This window comes from Chelmon rostratus, chromosome 9 (assembly GCF_017976325.1).
Source record: "Chelmon rostratus isolate fCheRos1 chromosome 9, fCheRos1.pri, whole genome shotgun sequence".
NCBI lineage: Eukaryota > Metazoa > Chordata > Actinopteri > Chaetodontiformes > Chaetodontidae > Chelmon > Chelmon rostratus.
This window is the reverse complement of record NC_055666.1, coordinates 14430263-14448933: the sequence shown is the minus strand read 5'-3', so window position 1 is coordinate 14448933 and position 18671 is coordinate 14430263. Positions and strand designations below refer to the sequence as shown.

The 18671-nt window shown below is 42.7% G+C and overlaps 5 protein-coding genes across 5 annotated transcripts in view; all 5 read right to left on the bottom strand.

The window, feature by feature from the left end:
- The window catches only part of LOC121611202 (protocadherin gamma-C5-like), a 214934-nt gene that overhangs the window by 168321 nt on the left and 27942 nt on the right, over positions 1–18671 (bottom strand). The window lies entirely within an intron of this gene.
- On the bottom strand, positions 2265–4649 carry LOC121611211 (protocadherin gamma-A11-like). Its single transcript, XM_041943647.1, has one exon. The coding sequence runs from the start codon at positions 4647–4649 to the stop codon at positions 2265–2267; it is 2385 nt and encodes a 794-aa protein (XP_041799581.1).
- Positions 7512–9881, bottom strand: LOC121611985 (protocadherin beta-15-like). The gene has a single exon (XM_041944729.1). It carries the CDS (start codon positions 9879–9881, stop codon positions 7512–7514), a length of 2370 nt encoding a protein of 789 aa, XP_041800663.1.
- Positions 11751–14174, bottom strand: LOC121611983 (protocadherin beta-16-like). Its single transcript, XM_041944728.1, has one exon. It carries the CDS (start codon positions 14172–14174, stop codon positions 11751–11753), a length of 2424 nt encoding a protein of 807 aa, XP_041800662.1.
- Positions 15634–18057, bottom strand: LOC121611982 (protocadherin beta-16-like). Its single transcript, XM_041944726.1, has one exon. The coding sequence runs from the start codon at positions 18055–18057 to the stop codon at positions 15634–15636; it is 2424 nt and encodes an 807-aa protein (XP_041800660.1).

Genomic DNA, 18671 nt, shown 5'->3' with positions numbered 1-18671 from the left:
TCTTTTGGTTTTCTGTTTTGAGTTTTCTTTATTGGTTGCAGTCTTGACATATTCATAGTTTATGCCCTTTGTGAACTGACTGCATGTTTGTTAAATCTAGTTTGCTGATAACACCAAGTTGACAAAGAAACCCAGATGGCTGCCACTTGTTTGTGATTCCTTTTAAACTTTATAGGAATAAAAGACGTGCACATACAGTAACTTACATATCTTCATGCAAATGCAGCAGAAAGAAGCTTAAAATCTTGTACAAAATGCAATTCCTGCACAGTGCTCTTGCATTGAAGAAAAACTCAAGCTATAAATAAAGTCTGGGTGGGTAAAATAATAGTTTGACAAATTTAATAAATGTCTTGAATGCAAGAGCAGATTCAGGTAATGTCATTTTTTTTAAGATAACTCAGATAAATAAAGTTTTGGGTTTTGTCTCTTGCTTCAGCAAATAGGTCACAACCCTTAAAGACCACCTGCACCAAGCACACAACTACAAACTTGTATAGCACTGCACACAATTACAACTGTGATTTAAGGTGATTATAACCGCGTACCACACCACCTTACACATGCACTGAAGCAGCCTTTGAACTCTGTTAAACTGAGGAAAATAAAAACAAAGTCCCTCCTAACAACACAGAAAAGAGATACAGGACTCACTTTGTCACATACCTTCAAAAAGACAATGGAAAATGCATTGGAGCCAACGCTTACTATGCAAAAGATAACAACCAGACCTAGCAGCATATCCTAGGCACAAGTTAAAATTATTTATTTTAAACCCACTCAGTCCACAAGGCACAAAATCAAGGAGAACAGCTATTACCAAAATCACTACCGGGTTACCTGGTGGGCAATGTCCCTCATTCTGTGAGAGTGACTTGTCCAGACTGCCTGTCTGAAAATCAGGCTGTATGTTGAAAAACAAGGTGATTGATATCCTATCAAGTCACACCCTGACAAAAATGTATTATTGGTCTACAACACAAAGCCTAGCGTTCATCATCACAGTATGAACAAGCACTGCAATACATACATACAATAAAATAAAAACAAAGCTCTAGCAAATGGAAGCCAAAACAAACACACACGTTAGCAAAGTGTAGTGGACTGGATTCAAATGTAAATACCAAAAAACTGGCGATGCCATCCACACGAAAAACCACCATTAGACAACAGTAGCATCTCTTCAGTCATTCATCTTTCAGGTATATAAATCAGTCTGCTAGATTTCATCATGATTTTTACTTCTGTAAATGTAAGACCACTGTGTACATTCATGTGGCAGAGACTTCTGATCAAAGCAATTAACAAGTGAGGAACGATCTAAGCAACAGCAGGTCAAGAAGAAGCAATTATGTGTAAAATTCCTTCCGAGACAAGTGGCACAAGAGTCCAGGTGTATGAAGTAAGACATGAATGCAAAAGAAGTGAAGTGTTTTTGTCTTTTTTTAAGAAGAGAGACAGCGAGAGATGTGTCTGGCACAAACATCTAGCAAATAAGTCACAAACTCAAAATGACATGAGAGCATATATGGACACATACTTTGTTTCCTCTGCAACACTGATCATTTGATTGTTGATGTGCTTGAGCATTAAGAGAATTCTTATGTAATCTGCACATACAGAATCTATAAAATGTATCACTTGAGCTAAGTCACACTGAAGCCTTTAGCATCCATCTGATCAGTAGTTTAGGGGTTAATTTTAGTAGTATGTAGCAGAATCGTTTGATTCAAGTACTGAAATTTAATATCTTTCAGACATTATGATATAATTAATTCCATTTGTGGAAAAGTGAAGACCAAATGTTTGCAGATATGCTTCAAGAACAATCTTCTTGAAAAGGAGTGGCACATTCATGTATTCATATGTAAGAATATTGAAACAATCCTCATATGACATTGATACCAAGGATTTTAATTAATATGCCTGATGTTGAATGTTAACAATATGAAAATGAAAGTTGCCATGGCTGAAATCAAAATGATTCTGGAAACTTAAGAGGAGTAAAGAAATGAATTTATCAACACCGGGGAACAATTCATGTAGGCAGTCAGACCGAAATGCAGAGGCGGTGAAGAGAACAGACAGAATATGACAATTACGCGCGGTAACCAAAAATTACGCGCGACAAAAGTAACAAGACTTTGTTGGAAGTTATCCGGCTATCAGTAATGAAAGTTATTATGAAAACAATATTTGAAACTAAAATTTTCTTTGAATTGATTGTTTATTATAAAAAAATCACAAAAATATTCCGTGTATATTCATACCTCTGAACACCCTTCCAGGTCTCCAAAGGCATCAGCAAAGTCTGTTGGACTTTTCCTCAGAGTCTGGTCAGCAGGCAGTGTGTTGTCATTGTAAGAACTCACGAACTTGAAGTCACTGGTTCGAGATCCTGTTGTCAGGTACGCGTCATAATTGTAAGTGCTGCGTAAAGTTCCTGTGCCGTCAACATCCGCGTAATTAGGAGGGAGATAAGCGCTCGGGATGGCAACTGCTCCATCAAACAATAGTCTCGGCTTTCTCCTGCGACAAAACCTCACACCCAGGATGATGATGATGAAGGTCAGAAAAAACGTGCACACTGACACCAGAGCGATGATCAGATAAGAGGTCAGCTTGGAATTCTTCTCATCATAAGAAATGTCCTTCAGTTCTGGCACCTCAGCCAAGTTATCAGAAAGAAGTAAATACATGGAACAGGTGGCAGACAGAGAGGGCTGTCCGTTATCTTTCACTGACACAACAAGGTTCTGTTTAATGCTGTCAGATTCAGAAATGTCCCGCTGTGTCCTGATCTCTCCGCTGTGGACACCGATACTGAAAAGTCCCGGATCAGTGGATTTCACGATCTGATAGGATAGCCAGGCGTTCTGGCCGGAGTCCGCGTCCACCGCGATCACTTTGGACACCAGAGAGCCTCCGTGTGCAGCTTTGGGGACCAGCTCGGTCATGAACGAGTTGCCCTCCGGACCGGGGTACAGGATCTGAGGACTGTTGTCATTCACATCCGATATGAACACACTGACGGTCACGTTGCTGCTCAGCGGAGGAGAACCGTTGTCTCGGGCCATCACGTGGACCTTAAAACTCCTCAACTGCTCATAATCAAACGACCTCACAGCGTGGATCACACCCGTGTCTCCGTTAACAGATACATAGGACGACACCGGGGCACCGTTCACCTCACCAGCTAACACAGAATAAATCACTGTACCGTTCTGTCTCCAGTCGGGGTCTCGAGCAGCAACGGAACATAAAGTGGAGCCAGGTTTGTTGTTTTCTGTCACATATGCGCTGAACGACTGCTCCTCAAACACAGGTGGGTTGTCATTGATGTCTGCTACAGATAACTGAACGCTTTTAGACGAGGACAGAGGTGGAGAGCCCTCGTCAGTGGCACTGATTGTAATGTTGTAATCAGACACGACCTCACGGTCCAGTTGTCCTGTGCTGACCAGAGAATAATAGTTTTTAATAGAAGGAACCAACTTAAAAGGGACGTTTTGCTGAATGGAGCAGCGCACCTGTCGGTTGCGCTCAGAGTCTCTGTCCTGCACGTTAATGATGCCCACCTCTGTACCAGACGGGGTGTCTTCAGGTATGGGATTCGTCAGTGATTTCAAATTGATTACAGGTGCGTTGTCATTCACATCAGTGATCGAAATTATTGCCTTAGCATAAGACGATAGTCCTAATCCATCTTTTGCTTTAACACGTATCTCAAATGATGTGGTGGCTTCATAGTCAACAGGGCCAATTACTCGTATCTCACCTGCCTTACTGTCAATGCTAAATATTTTCTTCACATCATCAGTGACATGTCCAAAGTCATAAGTCACATCTCCATTGATTCCCTCGTCTGCATCAGTAGCGCTCACTGTCACCACGACAGTGTCTACAGGGGAGTTTTCAGGCAGACTGGCTTTATAAACGGCCTGGCTGAACACTGGGGCGTTATCATTAGCATCCAGCACAGTGACGTGTATGACTACTGTACCTGATCTCTGAGGAGAGCCACCATCTAAAGCTGTCAGGATCAAATTGATCCCCTGCTGTTTTTCACGATCAAGCTCTTTATCAAGAACCAGCTCTATTGTGTTTCCACTAGCAGTCAAAATGAAATGTTCATTCTTTTTAAGGCTGTACTGCTGAACTGAATTCTGTCCCACATCCGCATCGTGCGCCTCCTCGATCACAAAACGAGCTCCTCTGACCGCAGACTCTCGAATTTCTATACTGATCATTTCTTCCTTAAATTGCGGGGAGTTGTCATTAATATCTTGAATATGAAGACTAATCCGATGGAGCTCGAGAGGATTCTCCAGCACAAGCTCGTGTTTTAGGATGCACGAAGCCTTTTCTCCACAAAGCCCCTCTCGGTCAATCCTGTCCGCGACGATCAGTTCTCCGTTATTCAGGTTGATGTCACAGTAACGTTTATCAGTCCCATCGGTGTCAATACGGGCTCTCCTGTTAGAGAGCGCGCCCGTCTCCAGCCCGAGATCCTTGGCCATATTTCCAATAACGGATCCACGTTTCATCTCCTCAGGAAAAGAGTAGCTGATGTCTCCCTGTGCGGTATTCATTAAAAGAAGCAGGAAATAGACGATGCACGGCTGAAACGCGATCATTTTAGAATCCATTGTCAAGCATGAGCTCCTAATACGTGAACTGACGCACCAAACACCGTTAAACCACAGAACACGAATAGCAGCAGCAATTCAGTGTGATTGTGCCTAAATCTACACCACGCAATGGGCGTACGAGACTGGCGGTCCACAAAGGACAGAGGCATGAAACCATCTTAAGGCTGGTATATAGCGACACCGTGAGTTAAGTTCAACTATAACACTGATGACAAAAATTCAAAGGAAGAAGAAACATGTATTTCAGTGTTTACAAAATTTGTAGAAACACTCACCCAAGACCAGTGCAAATCAAAAAACCTGTTGCAACAAGTAGTGCTGTGTAGGCACTCAGTTGAATGCATCCAAACTGACTCACGTTGAGGTCTGAGGACAGCATGCACTTTTTCAAGCCACACATTTAACCAGATAACTAGATATGCAAGCTACATACAAAACACGTGCTGTACATGAATTTGTGTTGTCTTTAAATTGTCAGAGTCAGCACACTTAAAAAGCGCACATTTTAGTTCGGTAATGTGGACTTTAAAATAGCTGGCCCACTCTGGAAAATAAGCATTGGCACATTCAAGGACATGAAAAACACTAAAATTTCCATTCTTTGTGATACATCCCAGCTGTAAATAGACCGCTATCATCTGATACTGTCAGTCCCCTAAAAAGGGGTATTTATTTAATTTTGACTTTAATCATAGGGAGTAGACCAGGTTCCAGTGCATCTTTGCTGTTTTTTATCTAGAACTGTATCTAGATCTAGAACTCAAATACTAGTCACCACAATCATGATGTGCACAGAAGAAGATGTGGAAATCTGGGCTTTCATCACTTGGTTTGTTTTTCTCAGAGTTTGGTTGTGTTGAGCTGAGTTGATATTTCGGCAGAGAAACATGATGTATTACCGCATATCAACTTTACTATCTTTAAAGTCAACGTGCAGTCGAAATGTACTGTCGCACAGGCATGACTGTGGTGAGCTGCTTATTGCTGTCTGAAAACATTAATGTGCACGTTTGCAGTTTATATCAAAATCATACCACACCTTAGTCACCTTTGCCATCACATCAAGGGCTGCAATAATTTGGTGTAATAGGCACTATTGTCCAGAAGGGGATTAAGAGAGTATCTCCCTGCCTTTATTTCAACACGTTAGTGGGATTATTTGGTTTGTTTTGTGTCTTTTTATTGAAAATGCACTGATAGTTGAATGTCATGTGTTGTGATAAGGTGATTGTTTGGCTACATCATAACTTATATGTGTTTGACCAAAATGCTTGTCTGCAAGCATCAGAAATGCTGGCATCACCAAGTTTGAAAGCAGGTCCAGTAGACAGCCATACTGTCTTTCACCACTCTTGGTCTGACATCCTGCAACCAGCTTCACCTCCTACTCACAAAAGTTTATTTTTTTTTTCAAGCTGCTGAAAGAGAGGGCATGCATTACGTTTTTGACCAGAACATGTGTTTAAATTCTGTCTCAGACACAACTTCTATTACCACTGTATCTAAGGACAAAGAACTGCAAACAATGACAAGAAAAGTCAATGCAAAAATTGAAAAGTCAGAAAACCTGCAAGGCGGATGCACAAACTACAGCTACAAAGTTCTAGAAAACACTGCAAATCTACAAACATTATTGTGCTTTATAGTTATTGCAGATATCAAATTTTATTACTCCACATATGGTGAAGAGGAAATAGGGCCCAGCCTACACCTTGCAGCCATTTCTCTCTTTTCAGGCATGGAAAAAAAGATACCTTTCAAAAAGTCACGAAAGAGAGATGCAGGGTACAGTCTCAAAGTGGGTATCCTCTCAAAAACATTACTAATAGACAGTCGTAAAACAATGAAAGGTCTCCATTGTAAAATCAGAGACTTCCCAATATGAAGTCAGCACAAGCACTGAAAATATCCCAAAGGGATGGGAACCTGTGTTGAAACTGACAAATGAAAATTATAATACAAATGCAGCATTTCCTTCTATAGGAAGCAGTGGTCAGATCAGGCAGTAATCAAACACAAGAGACGACAATTTAGCATACATGATTATAAATGAGAATGGACTGACTATGAATGTAAAGACCTACATTCTTCAGACGGTGTCTTCCACCTGTGGTACATATGTGGCAATGACACAACAATAGCATGTCCAACTTTTCAGTCTTTCAAATCATGAGATAGATATAGGACTATGCTCGATACCATGATAACACATTCCCCAGGAATATAGAGAAAGATCACTGCATGCCAGAAATATTTAGCAGCAAAGTCAAGTGCATATGGCCTAGGGTGGCAAATATGACCACATACATAATTTCTTCGTAGACAAAGACCCTGTGACGGCATGTTATGCATTGTTCATTACTGACAATCCATATATTGCACACCGTTGCTGTCAAGTTGATGAGTGGTGTATTTGTAGATTGCTGTTAAACTTGTTTAAATCAAGATTTCAGATAACTATGCCAGCTGTTTCTGTAATAAAAAACGAAGGCTTCTCACTGACAACAACACAAGAAATGACAGATTTGAGGGGAATGTCACTGTGTCGTTCAGGCAGGCCGCAATACGTCAACAACAACAGATCTATAAAGAATGATCAGTCCCAACAAAGTGTTTGGCTCACACAAAAGCTTCAAGATGTACTACATAAAGGAAAAAAAAAAAATTGCGAGAATGACAACAATGCATAATATCACGCTGACAAGAACTCATTTGACAAATTGAGCATTGCTCCACATGTCAGAGAAACGAGCATCACATCCAGAACTCCCTCACTGACTTGAATAACCTGTCAACACCAGAAATATACTGTCAACATGTCATGGCTAAAAATATATAACACTGTGGTTTTTCAGCTTTTCATACCTCTGGGGAAACATCAGGATCTCCAAAGGCATCAGCAAAGTCTGTTGGACTTTTCCTCAGAGTCTGGTCAGCAGGCAGTGTGTTGTCATTGTAAGAACTCACGAACTTGAAGTCACTGGTTCGAGATCCTGTTGTCAGGTACGCGTCATAATTGTAAGTGCTGCGTAAAGTTCCTGTGCCGTCGACATCTGCGTAATTAGGAGGGAGATAAGCGCTTGGGATGGCAACTGCTCCATCAAACAACAGTCTCGGCTTTCTCCTGCGACAAAACCTCAAACCCAGGATGATGATGATGAAGGTCAGAAAAAACGTGGACACTGACACCAGAGCGATGATCAGATAAGAGGTCAGTTTGGAATTCTTCTCATCATAAGAAATGTCCTTCAGTTCTGGCACCTCAGCCAAGTTATCAGAAATAAGTAAATACATGGAACAGGTGGCAGACAGAGAGGGCTGTCCGTTATCTTTCACTGACACAACAAGGTTCTGTTTCATGCTGTCAGATTCAGAAATGTCCCGCTGTGTCCTGATCTCTCCGCTGTGGACACCGATACTGAAAAGTCCCGGATCAGTGGATTTCACGATCTGATAGGACAGCCAGGCGTTCTGGCCGGAGTCCGCGTCCACCGCGATCACTTTGGACACCAGAGAGCCTCCGTGTGCAGCTTTGGGGACCAGCTCGGTCATGAACGAGTTGCCCTCCGGACCGGGGTACAGGATCTGAGGACTGTTGTCATTCACATCCGATATGAACACACTGACGGTCACGTTGCTGCTCAGCGGAGGAGAACCGTTGTCTCGGGCCATCACGTGGACTTTGAAACTCCTCAACTGCTCATAATCAAACGACCTCACAGCGTGGATCACACCCGTGTCTCCGTTAACAGATACATAGGACGACACCGGGGCACCGTTCACCTCACCAGCTAACACAGAATAAATCACTGTACCGTTTTGTCTCCAGTCGGGGTCTCGAGCAGCAACGGAACATAAAGTGGAGCCAGGTTTGTTGTTTTCTGTCACATATGCGCTGTACGACTGCTCCTCAAACACAGGTGGGTTGTCGTTGATGTCTGCTACAGATAACTGAACGCTTTTAGACGAGGACAGAGGTGGAGAGCCCTCGTCAGTGGCACTGATTGTAATGTTGTAATCAGACACGACTTCACGGTCCAGTTGTCCTGTGCTCACCAGAGAATAATAGTTTTTAATAGAAGGAACCAACTTAAAAGGGACGTTTTGCTGAATGGAGCAGCGGACCAGTTGGTTGTTCTCAGAATCGGCATCCTGCACGTTAATGATGCCCACCTCTGTACCAGGTGACACGTTCTCCGGTATTGGATTTGCCAGAGATTTCACATAGATCACAGGTACGTTGTCATTGACGTCAGTGACATCAACGGTTACCTTCGTGTATGATGATAAACCAAAACCATCCTTTGCTTTAATGCGTAAATCATAGGTTGTAACAGTCTCAAAATCAATCGCGCCAATGACTTTTATTTTTCCGTTTTTCCGGTCAATACTAAAAACTTTTTTTACATCTTCAGTGACATGTCCGAAGTCATAAGTCACATCTCCATTGACTCCCTCGTCTGCATCAGTAGCGCTCACTGTCACCACTACAGTGTCTACAGGGGAGTTTTCAGGCAGACTGGCTTTATAAACGGCCTGGCTGAACACTGGGGCGTTATCATTAGCATCCAGCACAGTGACGTGTATGACTACTGTACCTGATCTCTGAGGAGAGCCACCATCTAAAGCTGTCAGGATCAAATTGATCTCCTGCTGTTTTTCACGATCAAGCTCTTTATCAAGAACAAGCTCTATTGTGTTTCCACTAGCAGCCAAAATGAAATGTTCATTCTTTTTAAGGTTGTACTGCTGAACTGAATTCTGTCCTACATCCTCATCGTGCGCCTCCTCGATCACAAAACGAGCTCCTCTGGCCGCAGACTCTTGAATTTCTATATTAATCGATTCTTCGTTAAATTGTGGGGAGTTGTCATTAATATCCTGAATGTGAAGACTGAAAGGATGTAGTTCCAGAGGATTCTCCAGCACAAGATCGCGTTTTATCACACACGTAAGCTTTTCTCCACAAAGGCCCTCTCGGTCAATCCTGTCGGCGACAACTAACTCTCCGGTACTGAGATTGATGTCACAATAACGTTTGCGATTCCCAGCGGCATCAACACGGGCATTTCTAGCAGACAGCTTACTCGTGTCCAGGTTCAGATCCTTCGCTATATTCCCAATAACAGATCCGCGCTTCATCTCCTCTCGAAAGGAATAGCTCACGTTGCCATTCACGGCTTGCCACAAGAGAAAGAAAGCGAAGCAGCTCAGTTTGAGCCCCGTCATGGTCATGCGGTAGTCACAGAAAAACGGTTCGCTTTTGGATTTCTGATTCAAAAATAATTTTCGGGCTCAGTCAGAGGAAAATCGACAGCACTGCACATTTACTGTGGCTTCATCCTTCGTCCCACAGCAACTGAAAAATTATGTTTTTATTGGTCCGTCGGCGACAACAGAGGGTGGAGTGGAATTTTTTCAGGTAGACTGGTGAATAGCGACACCATGAGTGGAATAAAGAAATGACAGAGTGCAGACATTATTGTCATTATTATTATTATTATTATTATTATTATTATTAGCAGCAGCAGCAGCAGCAGCAGTAGCATCACTGTAGGCCTAATAACAGTGACATTTTAAATTTACAGAATAGATGAATGAAAATTGGTTTAAGATTTTATGCACCGCCATATTACAAAAATGACAATGGATGGAAGAAGGTTATTGTCATCGTTATGGTTATGCATGAGTTGCACTCATTAATTTGAAATATCGTTTTGGTTTTTTACCAGTGGAATGTATGCAAATAGCCAAGTCTCCAAATAAAGTATTATCATGCCGCCATTACAAGTTAAGTGCCCGACATCTGAAATAATTACGTACTGGATTGCCTTAAGAATAAAATACAATCTTGCAATTTATGGAGATGCAAAGACAGACAGATAAATCCAAACAAAGCCGATCTGGAGAAATGCGTATATACACGATCAAACAAATCAGAGTTTATTGAAATACTACTCCGCTGATAGAGCGCAACACACAGACAGACAGACAGACAGACAGACAGACAGACAGACACCTATGAAAAGTAACATAAATCATAACAGCACCAAGATTTTTAAACACCCAAAACTGACATTTTTGGTTGAATACAGATCATTGCCTCATTCGGAACACACAAAAAATTGAAAATATGATGAGAATTAATCTGGAAACTCAAGTATAGTTGTAAACCCTCACCTAGAACAGACTGACACATATCACACAGAAGGCCACCAAGATCATTGGCCTGCCAACCCCAACCTCCAAGACCTTATCAGCACTATCACTGCACGTAGAGCACACCCACGTAGCACTTGACCCCAGTCACCCCCTAAATCCACACTTTGTACTCCTCCCATCTGGTCGCTGTTGCAAGTTGCCAGCATGGAAAAAGTTTAGTTCAGCAGGAGTTTTTTACCCTCTGCCATATCAGAACTGAACAGAAGATCCAAATTGTAATGTGCCTTGAGTTTGTGTATCTGTGCGTGTGCAGTTTGACAATGTCCTGGTGTGTGTGTGTGTGTGTGTGTGTGTGTGTGTGTGTGTGTGTGTGTATCTGTGCGTGTGCAGTTTGATAATGTCCGTGTGTGTTGTTGTTGTTGTTGGTGTTGGTGTATCTGTAGAGTTTGATGTGTTCAGTCCAGTTTGATGTATTGTTGTATTCTTGAGGATGTACAGAAAGTGGCAAAGATTTTCCTTGCAAAGGACAAACTAAACATGTAAAATCTATCTTGTCCTGTAATCTGAACCTGTCTGACTGGAAACACAAATGTGTCCATTGTCCACCCAAGAAGGCATGTGAAGCAGACAAGAGAAACAACATGGCAATCATTCATTCGAAAGGATAAACGTTCAAATTGCACCTTGATGACTGTGCATTAGATATGCACCCAAAGTTTGCGAGAATACAAACTTCTGACTGTTGTATATTGCAGACAATAATGTCTCCACAATGTCATACCAGGGACCAAAGTGGACCAAAACTAGAGAAGACAAATAATTTGATAAACGTTACTGTAATTAGATCTAATCATTAGAAAAAGAAAGAAAGACACATAAGTAGATTTGTACTGACAATGATGGGATTTGGAAAATTAAAGAAACACTTTTTGACTTTTACGAAGACAATGTTTGTTTTTCTGTTGTCCATACCTCTGGGGAAACATCAGGATCTCCAAAGGCATCAGCAAAGTCTGTTGGACTTTTCCTCAGAGTCTGGTCAGCAGGCAGTGTGTTGTCATTGTAAGAACTCACGAACTTGAAGTCACTGGTTCGAGATCCTGTTGTCAGGTACGCGTCATAATTGTAAGTGCTGCGTAAAGTTCCTGTGCCGTCAACATCTGCGTAATTAGGAGGGAGATAAGCGCTCGGGATGGCAACTGCTCCATCAAACAACAGTCTCGGCTTTCTCCTGCGACAAAACCTCACACCCAGGATGATGACGATGAAGGTCAGAAAAAACGTGGACACTGACACCAGAGCGATGATCAGATAAGAGGTCAGTTTGGAATTCCTCTCATCATAAGAAATGTCCTTCAGTTCTGGCACCTCAGCCAAGTTATCAGAAATAAGTAAATACATGGAACAGGTGGCAGACAGAGAGGGCTGTCCGTTATCTTTCACTGACACAACAAGGTTCTGTTTCATGCTGTCAGATTCAGAAATGTCCCGCTGTGTCCTGATCTCTCCGCTGTGGACACCGATACTGAAAAGTCCCGGATCAGTGGATTTCACGATCTGATAGGACAGCCAGGCGTTCTGGCCGGAGTCCGCGTCCACCGCGATCACTTTGGACACCAGAGAGCCTCCGTGGGCAGCTTTGGGGACCAGCTCGGTCATGAACGAGTTGCCCTCCGGACCGGGGTACAGGATCTGAGGACTGTTGTCATTCACATCCGATATGAACACATTGACGGTCACGTTGCTGCTCAGCGGAGGAGAACCGTTGTCTCGGGCCATCACGTGGACATTAAAACTCCTCAACTGCTCATAATCAAACGACCTCACAGCGTGGATCACACCCGTGTCTCCGTTAACAGACACATAGGACGACACCGGGGCACCGTTCACCTCACCAGCTAACACAGAATAAATCACTGTACCGTTCTGTCTCCAGTCGGGGTCTCGAGCAGCAACGGAACATAAAGTGGAGCCAGGTTTGTTGTTTTCTGTCACATATGCGCTGTACGACTGCTCCTCAAACACAGGTGGGTTGTCGTTGATGTCTGCTACAGAAAACTGAACACTTTTAGACGAGGACAGAGGTGGAGAGCCCTCGTCAGTGGCACTGATTGTAATGTTGTAATCAGACACGACTTCACGGTCCAGTTGTCCTGTGCTCACCAGAGAATAATAGTTTTTAATAGAAGGAACCAACTTAAAAGGGACGTTTTGCTGAATGGAGCAGCGCACCTGTCGGTTGTTCTCAGAGTCTCTGTCCTGCACGTTAATGATGCCCACCTCTGTACCAGGTGACACGTTCTCAGGTATGGGGTTAGTCAGAGATTGCAGGTATATAACTGGAGCGTTGTCATTTATGTCAATTATTTCAATTATTAACGTTGCATATGAGGCCAATCCGAGACCATCTTTGGCGCTGATTTGCATTTCATATGAAGATTCTTTTTCATAATCAATAGATCCAGACACTTTAACCTCTCCTGTAGTAGGGTTTAAAGAAAATATTTGGTTTTCATCTGAAACATGGTCAAATCCGTAAGTAATTTCACCATTCACTCCCTCATCCGCATCAGTTGCACTCACTGTGATCACCAGTGAATCCAGAGGAGAGTTTTCAGGCAGACTGGCTTTATAGACGCTCTGGCTAAACACTGGTACATTATCATTAGCATCCAGGACAGTGACGTGTATGACTACAGTCCCTGACCGCCGAGGAGAGCCACCATCGAATGCGGTCAGCAGCAACATCATCTCCTTTTTGTCCTCTCTGTCTAATTCTTTGTCTAAGACTAATTCACCATACTTTCGCCCCCCTGCCTTTGTGTTTACATTTAATTTGAAATGATCATTCTGCTGAAGTGAATAGGCCTGAACAGCATTTTCTCCGATGTCTCCATCGTGTGCCTCATCCAAGAGAAAACGTGCGCCCTTCACGGCCGATTCCCGAATTTCAAGTTTCAGTGAATCCTCTTTAAACTGCGGAGAATTATCATTAATATCTTGAACGCGGATACTTATTCGGTGCAGCTCGAGTGGGTTTTCTAGGACCAGTTCCTGTTTCACAACACATGACGTCTTTTTCGCACAAAGACCCTCTCTGTCAATCCTCTCTTGTACAATCAAGTCTCCGGTACTGAGGTTAATGCCGCAGTACTGAATGTTGTTGTCTTCACTATGAATACGAGCCTTTCGCGCAGACAGACTGCCCAAATCAAGTCCCAGATCCTTCGCGATATTTCCGATTACAGATCCACGTTTCATCTCTTCGGGGATAGAGTAGCTCACGTCTCCATGGACGAGGTGGAGGACAAGGAAAACAAAAGCAAGGCCGGAGAGCAGCGAAAATCTGCTGTATCCCATTGTCACAAACAGAAAGACCACAGGCGCACTCAAGGAATAAGAGTCAGACGTAGTGATTCCTTCCACAACACAAGAATGTCAAACAGCAGTCCTACACGAAGCGTTTTTGTCGCTACAACAGCAAAGTCAGGCTTTAAAATCGTCGAAACAGGAAGGTGGAGAATGACCGTGCCCTCTCGTTTACTGGTACACACTGACACCATGAGTATTTATTTAGGTATAACAAGGCCATGTAGGATTTTAATACAAATTAAAAAGACAGACCCTTTCATCATCCCGAATGATAGAAACAACACGAACAAAGGTAAACTTTAAAAAAGGTTGAAAGGCCACAACAGTTGTGACAAAAGTCAATGAATATTTTAAAGTGACAAAAGTGAAAAATAATTAAATACAAGACTAAGAAACTTTCATGAAACTATTTCTGCAAGCTGCTCTGTCATAATTCAAATGCTGCTACATGCATTTAATATACGTTCATTTTGTTTTGTACTCTGTTGGTAGTTGTACTGTTTCCTCCTGGACACTTAAGTGTGGTATCTATCAAAGAAACAAATACATGAAAATGACAAAGAAAATGAATAGCATGCACTATTTTGTCACACGGTCTGTGAAAGACTGCTGTCATTGTACTTTAACCGAGGAAGCATTTTCACGAATGCAAATATCAATTATTTGTATATACAGGGCGATCTTTAGAAAACGAGGAAAACAGAATTATCAAAAAGGATCGGTTTTTCATTTGTCAAGACTATGTTTACACGGCGTCGCATTTTCCAGTAACACTGACAAACTTCTAATAACTTTCGATCAGGAAGAGGCATCCACAATGACTTCAGGTTAGAGCAACAACATATTAATGTGCAATCACTGAAGAAAGCAAAACTGACATATTTTAGGAAACTCTGTACCGAATCAACTTTACGGATACAAAATTCACCAACAGGGACAATGACAACAGCATAAACCACAAAGCTGAAAATGCATCAGCAAATCAAACGGAATTCAGCACCAAGGACAGAGAAACAAGGACGGTCAGGGTCAAGCTTCCACTCACTGCAACATAAAAGAGTAATCATGTGGAGGAAAATCGTCTTTTAAAAAAAGAACTCTTAAGAATTGATATTGAATATTGATATTGAATTGATGACTTTAAGATGAACAACGAAATTTGTGTGAAGAGCTGTTCCGCTTCAGTGCGCGCAACGAGGTGAGAAAAGAGAAAGCAAAAAAAAAAAAAAAAAAGCTATGACACCTGAACGAAAATTTTTAAGGTGAGATTGGTCACAAATGATTGTATCACGTACAGCTGAAGTCGAAACCACTGGGCAGACATCATGACGAATTAACAACCGTTAGAACTATTAAAACAGTATTTAACCACCACGAACACCAAAACAGGAAACGATAAAACTGAAAAGAGTTAAAGGAAAACTAAAGAATGGCTGCGTCAGGATGTTCAAGATGAGTTCAGTGGAATGAAATAAGTTCCTACCTCAGGAGAACCATCACAGTCTCCAAAGGCATCAGCAAAGTCTGTTGGACTTTTCCTCAGAGTCTGGTCAGCAGGCAGTGTGTTGTCATTGAAAGAACTCACGAACTTGAAGTCACTGGTTCGAGATCCTGTTGTCAGGTACGCGTCATAATTGTAAGTGCTGCGTAAAGTTCCTGTGCCGTCAACATCTGCGTAATTAGGAGGGAGATAAGCGCTCGGGATGGCAACTGCTCCATCAAACAACAGTCTCGGCTTTCTCCTGCGACAAAACCTCACACCCAGAATGATGATGATGAAGGTCAGAAAAAACGTGGACACTGACACCAGAGCGATGATCAGATAAGAGGTCAGTTTGGAATTCTTCTCATCATAAGAAATGTCCTTCAGTTCTGGCACCTCGGCCAAGTTATCAGAAATAAGTAAATACATGGAACAGGTGGCAGACAGAGAGGGCTGTCCGTTATCTTTCACTGACACAACAAGGTTCTGTTTCATGCTGTCAGATTCAGAAATGTCCCGCTGCGTCCTGATCTCTCCGCTGTGGACACCGATACTGAAAAGTCCCGGATCAGTGGATTTCACGATCTGATAGGACAGCCAGGCGTTCTGGCCGGAGTCCGCGTCCACCGCGATCACTTTGGACACCAGAGAGCCTCCGTGTGCAGCTTTGGGGACCAGCTCCGTCATGAACGAGTTGCCCTCCGGACCGGGGTACAGGATCTGAGGACTGTTGTCATTCACATCCGATATGAACACACTGACGGTCACGTTGCTGCTCAGCGGAGGAGAACCGTTGTCTCGGGCCATCACGTGGACTTTGAAACTCCTCAACTGCTCATAATCAAACGACCTCACAGCGTGGATCACACCCGTGTCTCCGTTAACAGATACATAGGACGACACCGGGGCACCGTTCACCTCACCAGCTAACACAGAATAAATCACGGTACCGTTCTGTCTCCAGTCGGGGTCTCGAGCAGCAACGGAACATAAAGTGGAGCCAGGTTTGTTGTTTTCTGTCACATATGCGCTGTACGACTGCTCCTCAAACACAGGTGGGTTGTCATTGATGTCTGCTACAGATAACTGAACGCTTTTAGACGAGGACAGAGGTGGAGAGCCCTCGTCAGTGGCACTGATTGTAATGTTGTAATCAGACACGACTTCACGGTCCAGTTGTCCTGTGCTCACCAGAGAATAATAGTTTTTAATAGAAGGAACCAACTTAAAAGGGACGTTTTGCTGAATGGAGCAGCGCACCTGTCGGTTGTTCTCAGAATCGGCATCCTGCACGTTAATGATGCCCACCTCTGTACCAGGTGACACGTTCTCAGGTATGGGGTTAGTCAGAGATTGCAGGTATATAACTGGAGCGTTGTCATTTATGTCAATTATTTCAATTATTAACGTTGCATATGAGGCCAATCCGAGACCATCTTTTGCGCTGATTTGCATTTCATATGAAGATTCTTTTTCATAATCAATAGATCCAGATACTTTAACCTCTCCTGTTTCGGGGTTGAGAGAGAAAAAATGATTTTCATCTGAAACATGGTCAAATCCGAAAGTAATTTCACCATACATTCCCTCATCTGCATCAGTTGCACTCACTGCGATCACCAGTGTATCCAAAGGAGAGTTTTCAGGCAGACTGGCTTTATAGACGCTCTGGCTAAACACTGGTACATTATCATTAGCATCCAGGACAGTGACGTGTATGACTACAGTCCCTGACCGCCGAGGAGAGCCACCATCGAATGCGGTCAGCAGCAACATCATCTCCTTTTTGTCCTCTCTGTCTAATTCTTTGTCTAAGACTAATTCACCATACTTTCGCCCCCCTGCCTTTGTGTTTACATTTAATTTGAAATGATCATTCTGCTGAAGTGAATAGGCCTGAACAGCATTTTCTCCGATGTCTCCATCGTGTGCCTCATCCAAGAGAAAACGTGCGCCCTTCACGGCCGATTCGTGAATTTCAAGTTTCAGTGACTCCTCTTTAAACTGCGGAGAATTATCATTAATATCTTGAACGCGGATACTTATTCGGTGCAGCTCGAGTGGATTTTCTAGGACCAGTTCCTGTTTCACAACACATGACGCCTTTCTCGCACAAAGACCCTCTCTGTCAATCCTCTCTTGTACAATCAAGTCTCCGGTACTGAGGTTAATGCCGCAGTACTGCACGTTGTTGATTTCACTATGAATACGAGCCTTTCGAGCAGGCAGTCTGCCCAAATCAAGTCCCAGATCCTTCACGATATTTCCGATTACAGATCCACGTTTCATCTCCTCGGGGATAGAGTAGCTCACGTCTCCATGGACGAGGTGGAGGACAAGGAAAACAAAAGCAGGGCCGGAGAGCAGCGAAAATCTGCCGTATCCCATTGTTACTCACAGAAAGACCACAAACGCAAAGAAAAATCCTAATCAGTCATAGTGATTCCTTCCAAAACATAAAAATGTCAAACAGCAGTCCTACACGAAGGGTTTGTCGCTACAACAGCAGAGTCAGGCTGTAAATTCGTCGAGGCAGAAGGGTGGAGAATGACCGTGCCCTCTCGTTTACTGGTATACACTGACACCATGAGTATTCGTTCAGCTATAACAAGGCCATGTAGGATTTATGCTTCTTTACACACTCAAGAGACAGACCCTTTCATAACCTTTCAAACTTTAAACGTGTTGAAAGTGTCAAATAGATGTTTCAAAAGTTTTAAAATATCCCCTCTTTGTCCTTATAAAGTATTAATTACAAAACTTAGAAACTTCCAGGATAAAAACCACAACTTCTGCGAGCTTCTGTGACAAAATCGCAATACAATTAAATATATTTAAAATACATACATTTTTATTATTTTGGTTGAATGCGGTTGGTACTTGAATGTTACACTACTGGACAACAACATGCGCTATCTTTTAAACAAGCAACACATTAATATGAAAATCAATCAATTGAGTAGTTTGTGCTATTTTGTCACACGCTCTGTGAAACACTGCGT

Coding starts and splice junctions, on each gene's coding strand:
- LOC121611982 (XM_041944726.1), bottom strand. CDS start 18,057: ATGGGATACGGCAGATTTTCGCTGCTCTCCGGCCCTGCTTTTGTTTTC.
- LOC121611211 (XM_041943647.1), bottom strand. CDS start 4,649: ATGGATTCTAAAATGATCGCGTTTCAGCCGTGCATCGTCTATTTCCTG.
- LOC121611985 (XM_041944729.1), bottom strand. CDS start 9,881: ATGACGGGGCTCAAACTGAGCTGCTTCGCTTTCTTTCTCTTGTGGCAA.
- LOC121611983 (XM_041944728.1), bottom strand. CDS start 14,174: ATGGGATACAGCAGATTTTCGCTGCTCTCCGGCCTTGCTTTTGTTTTC.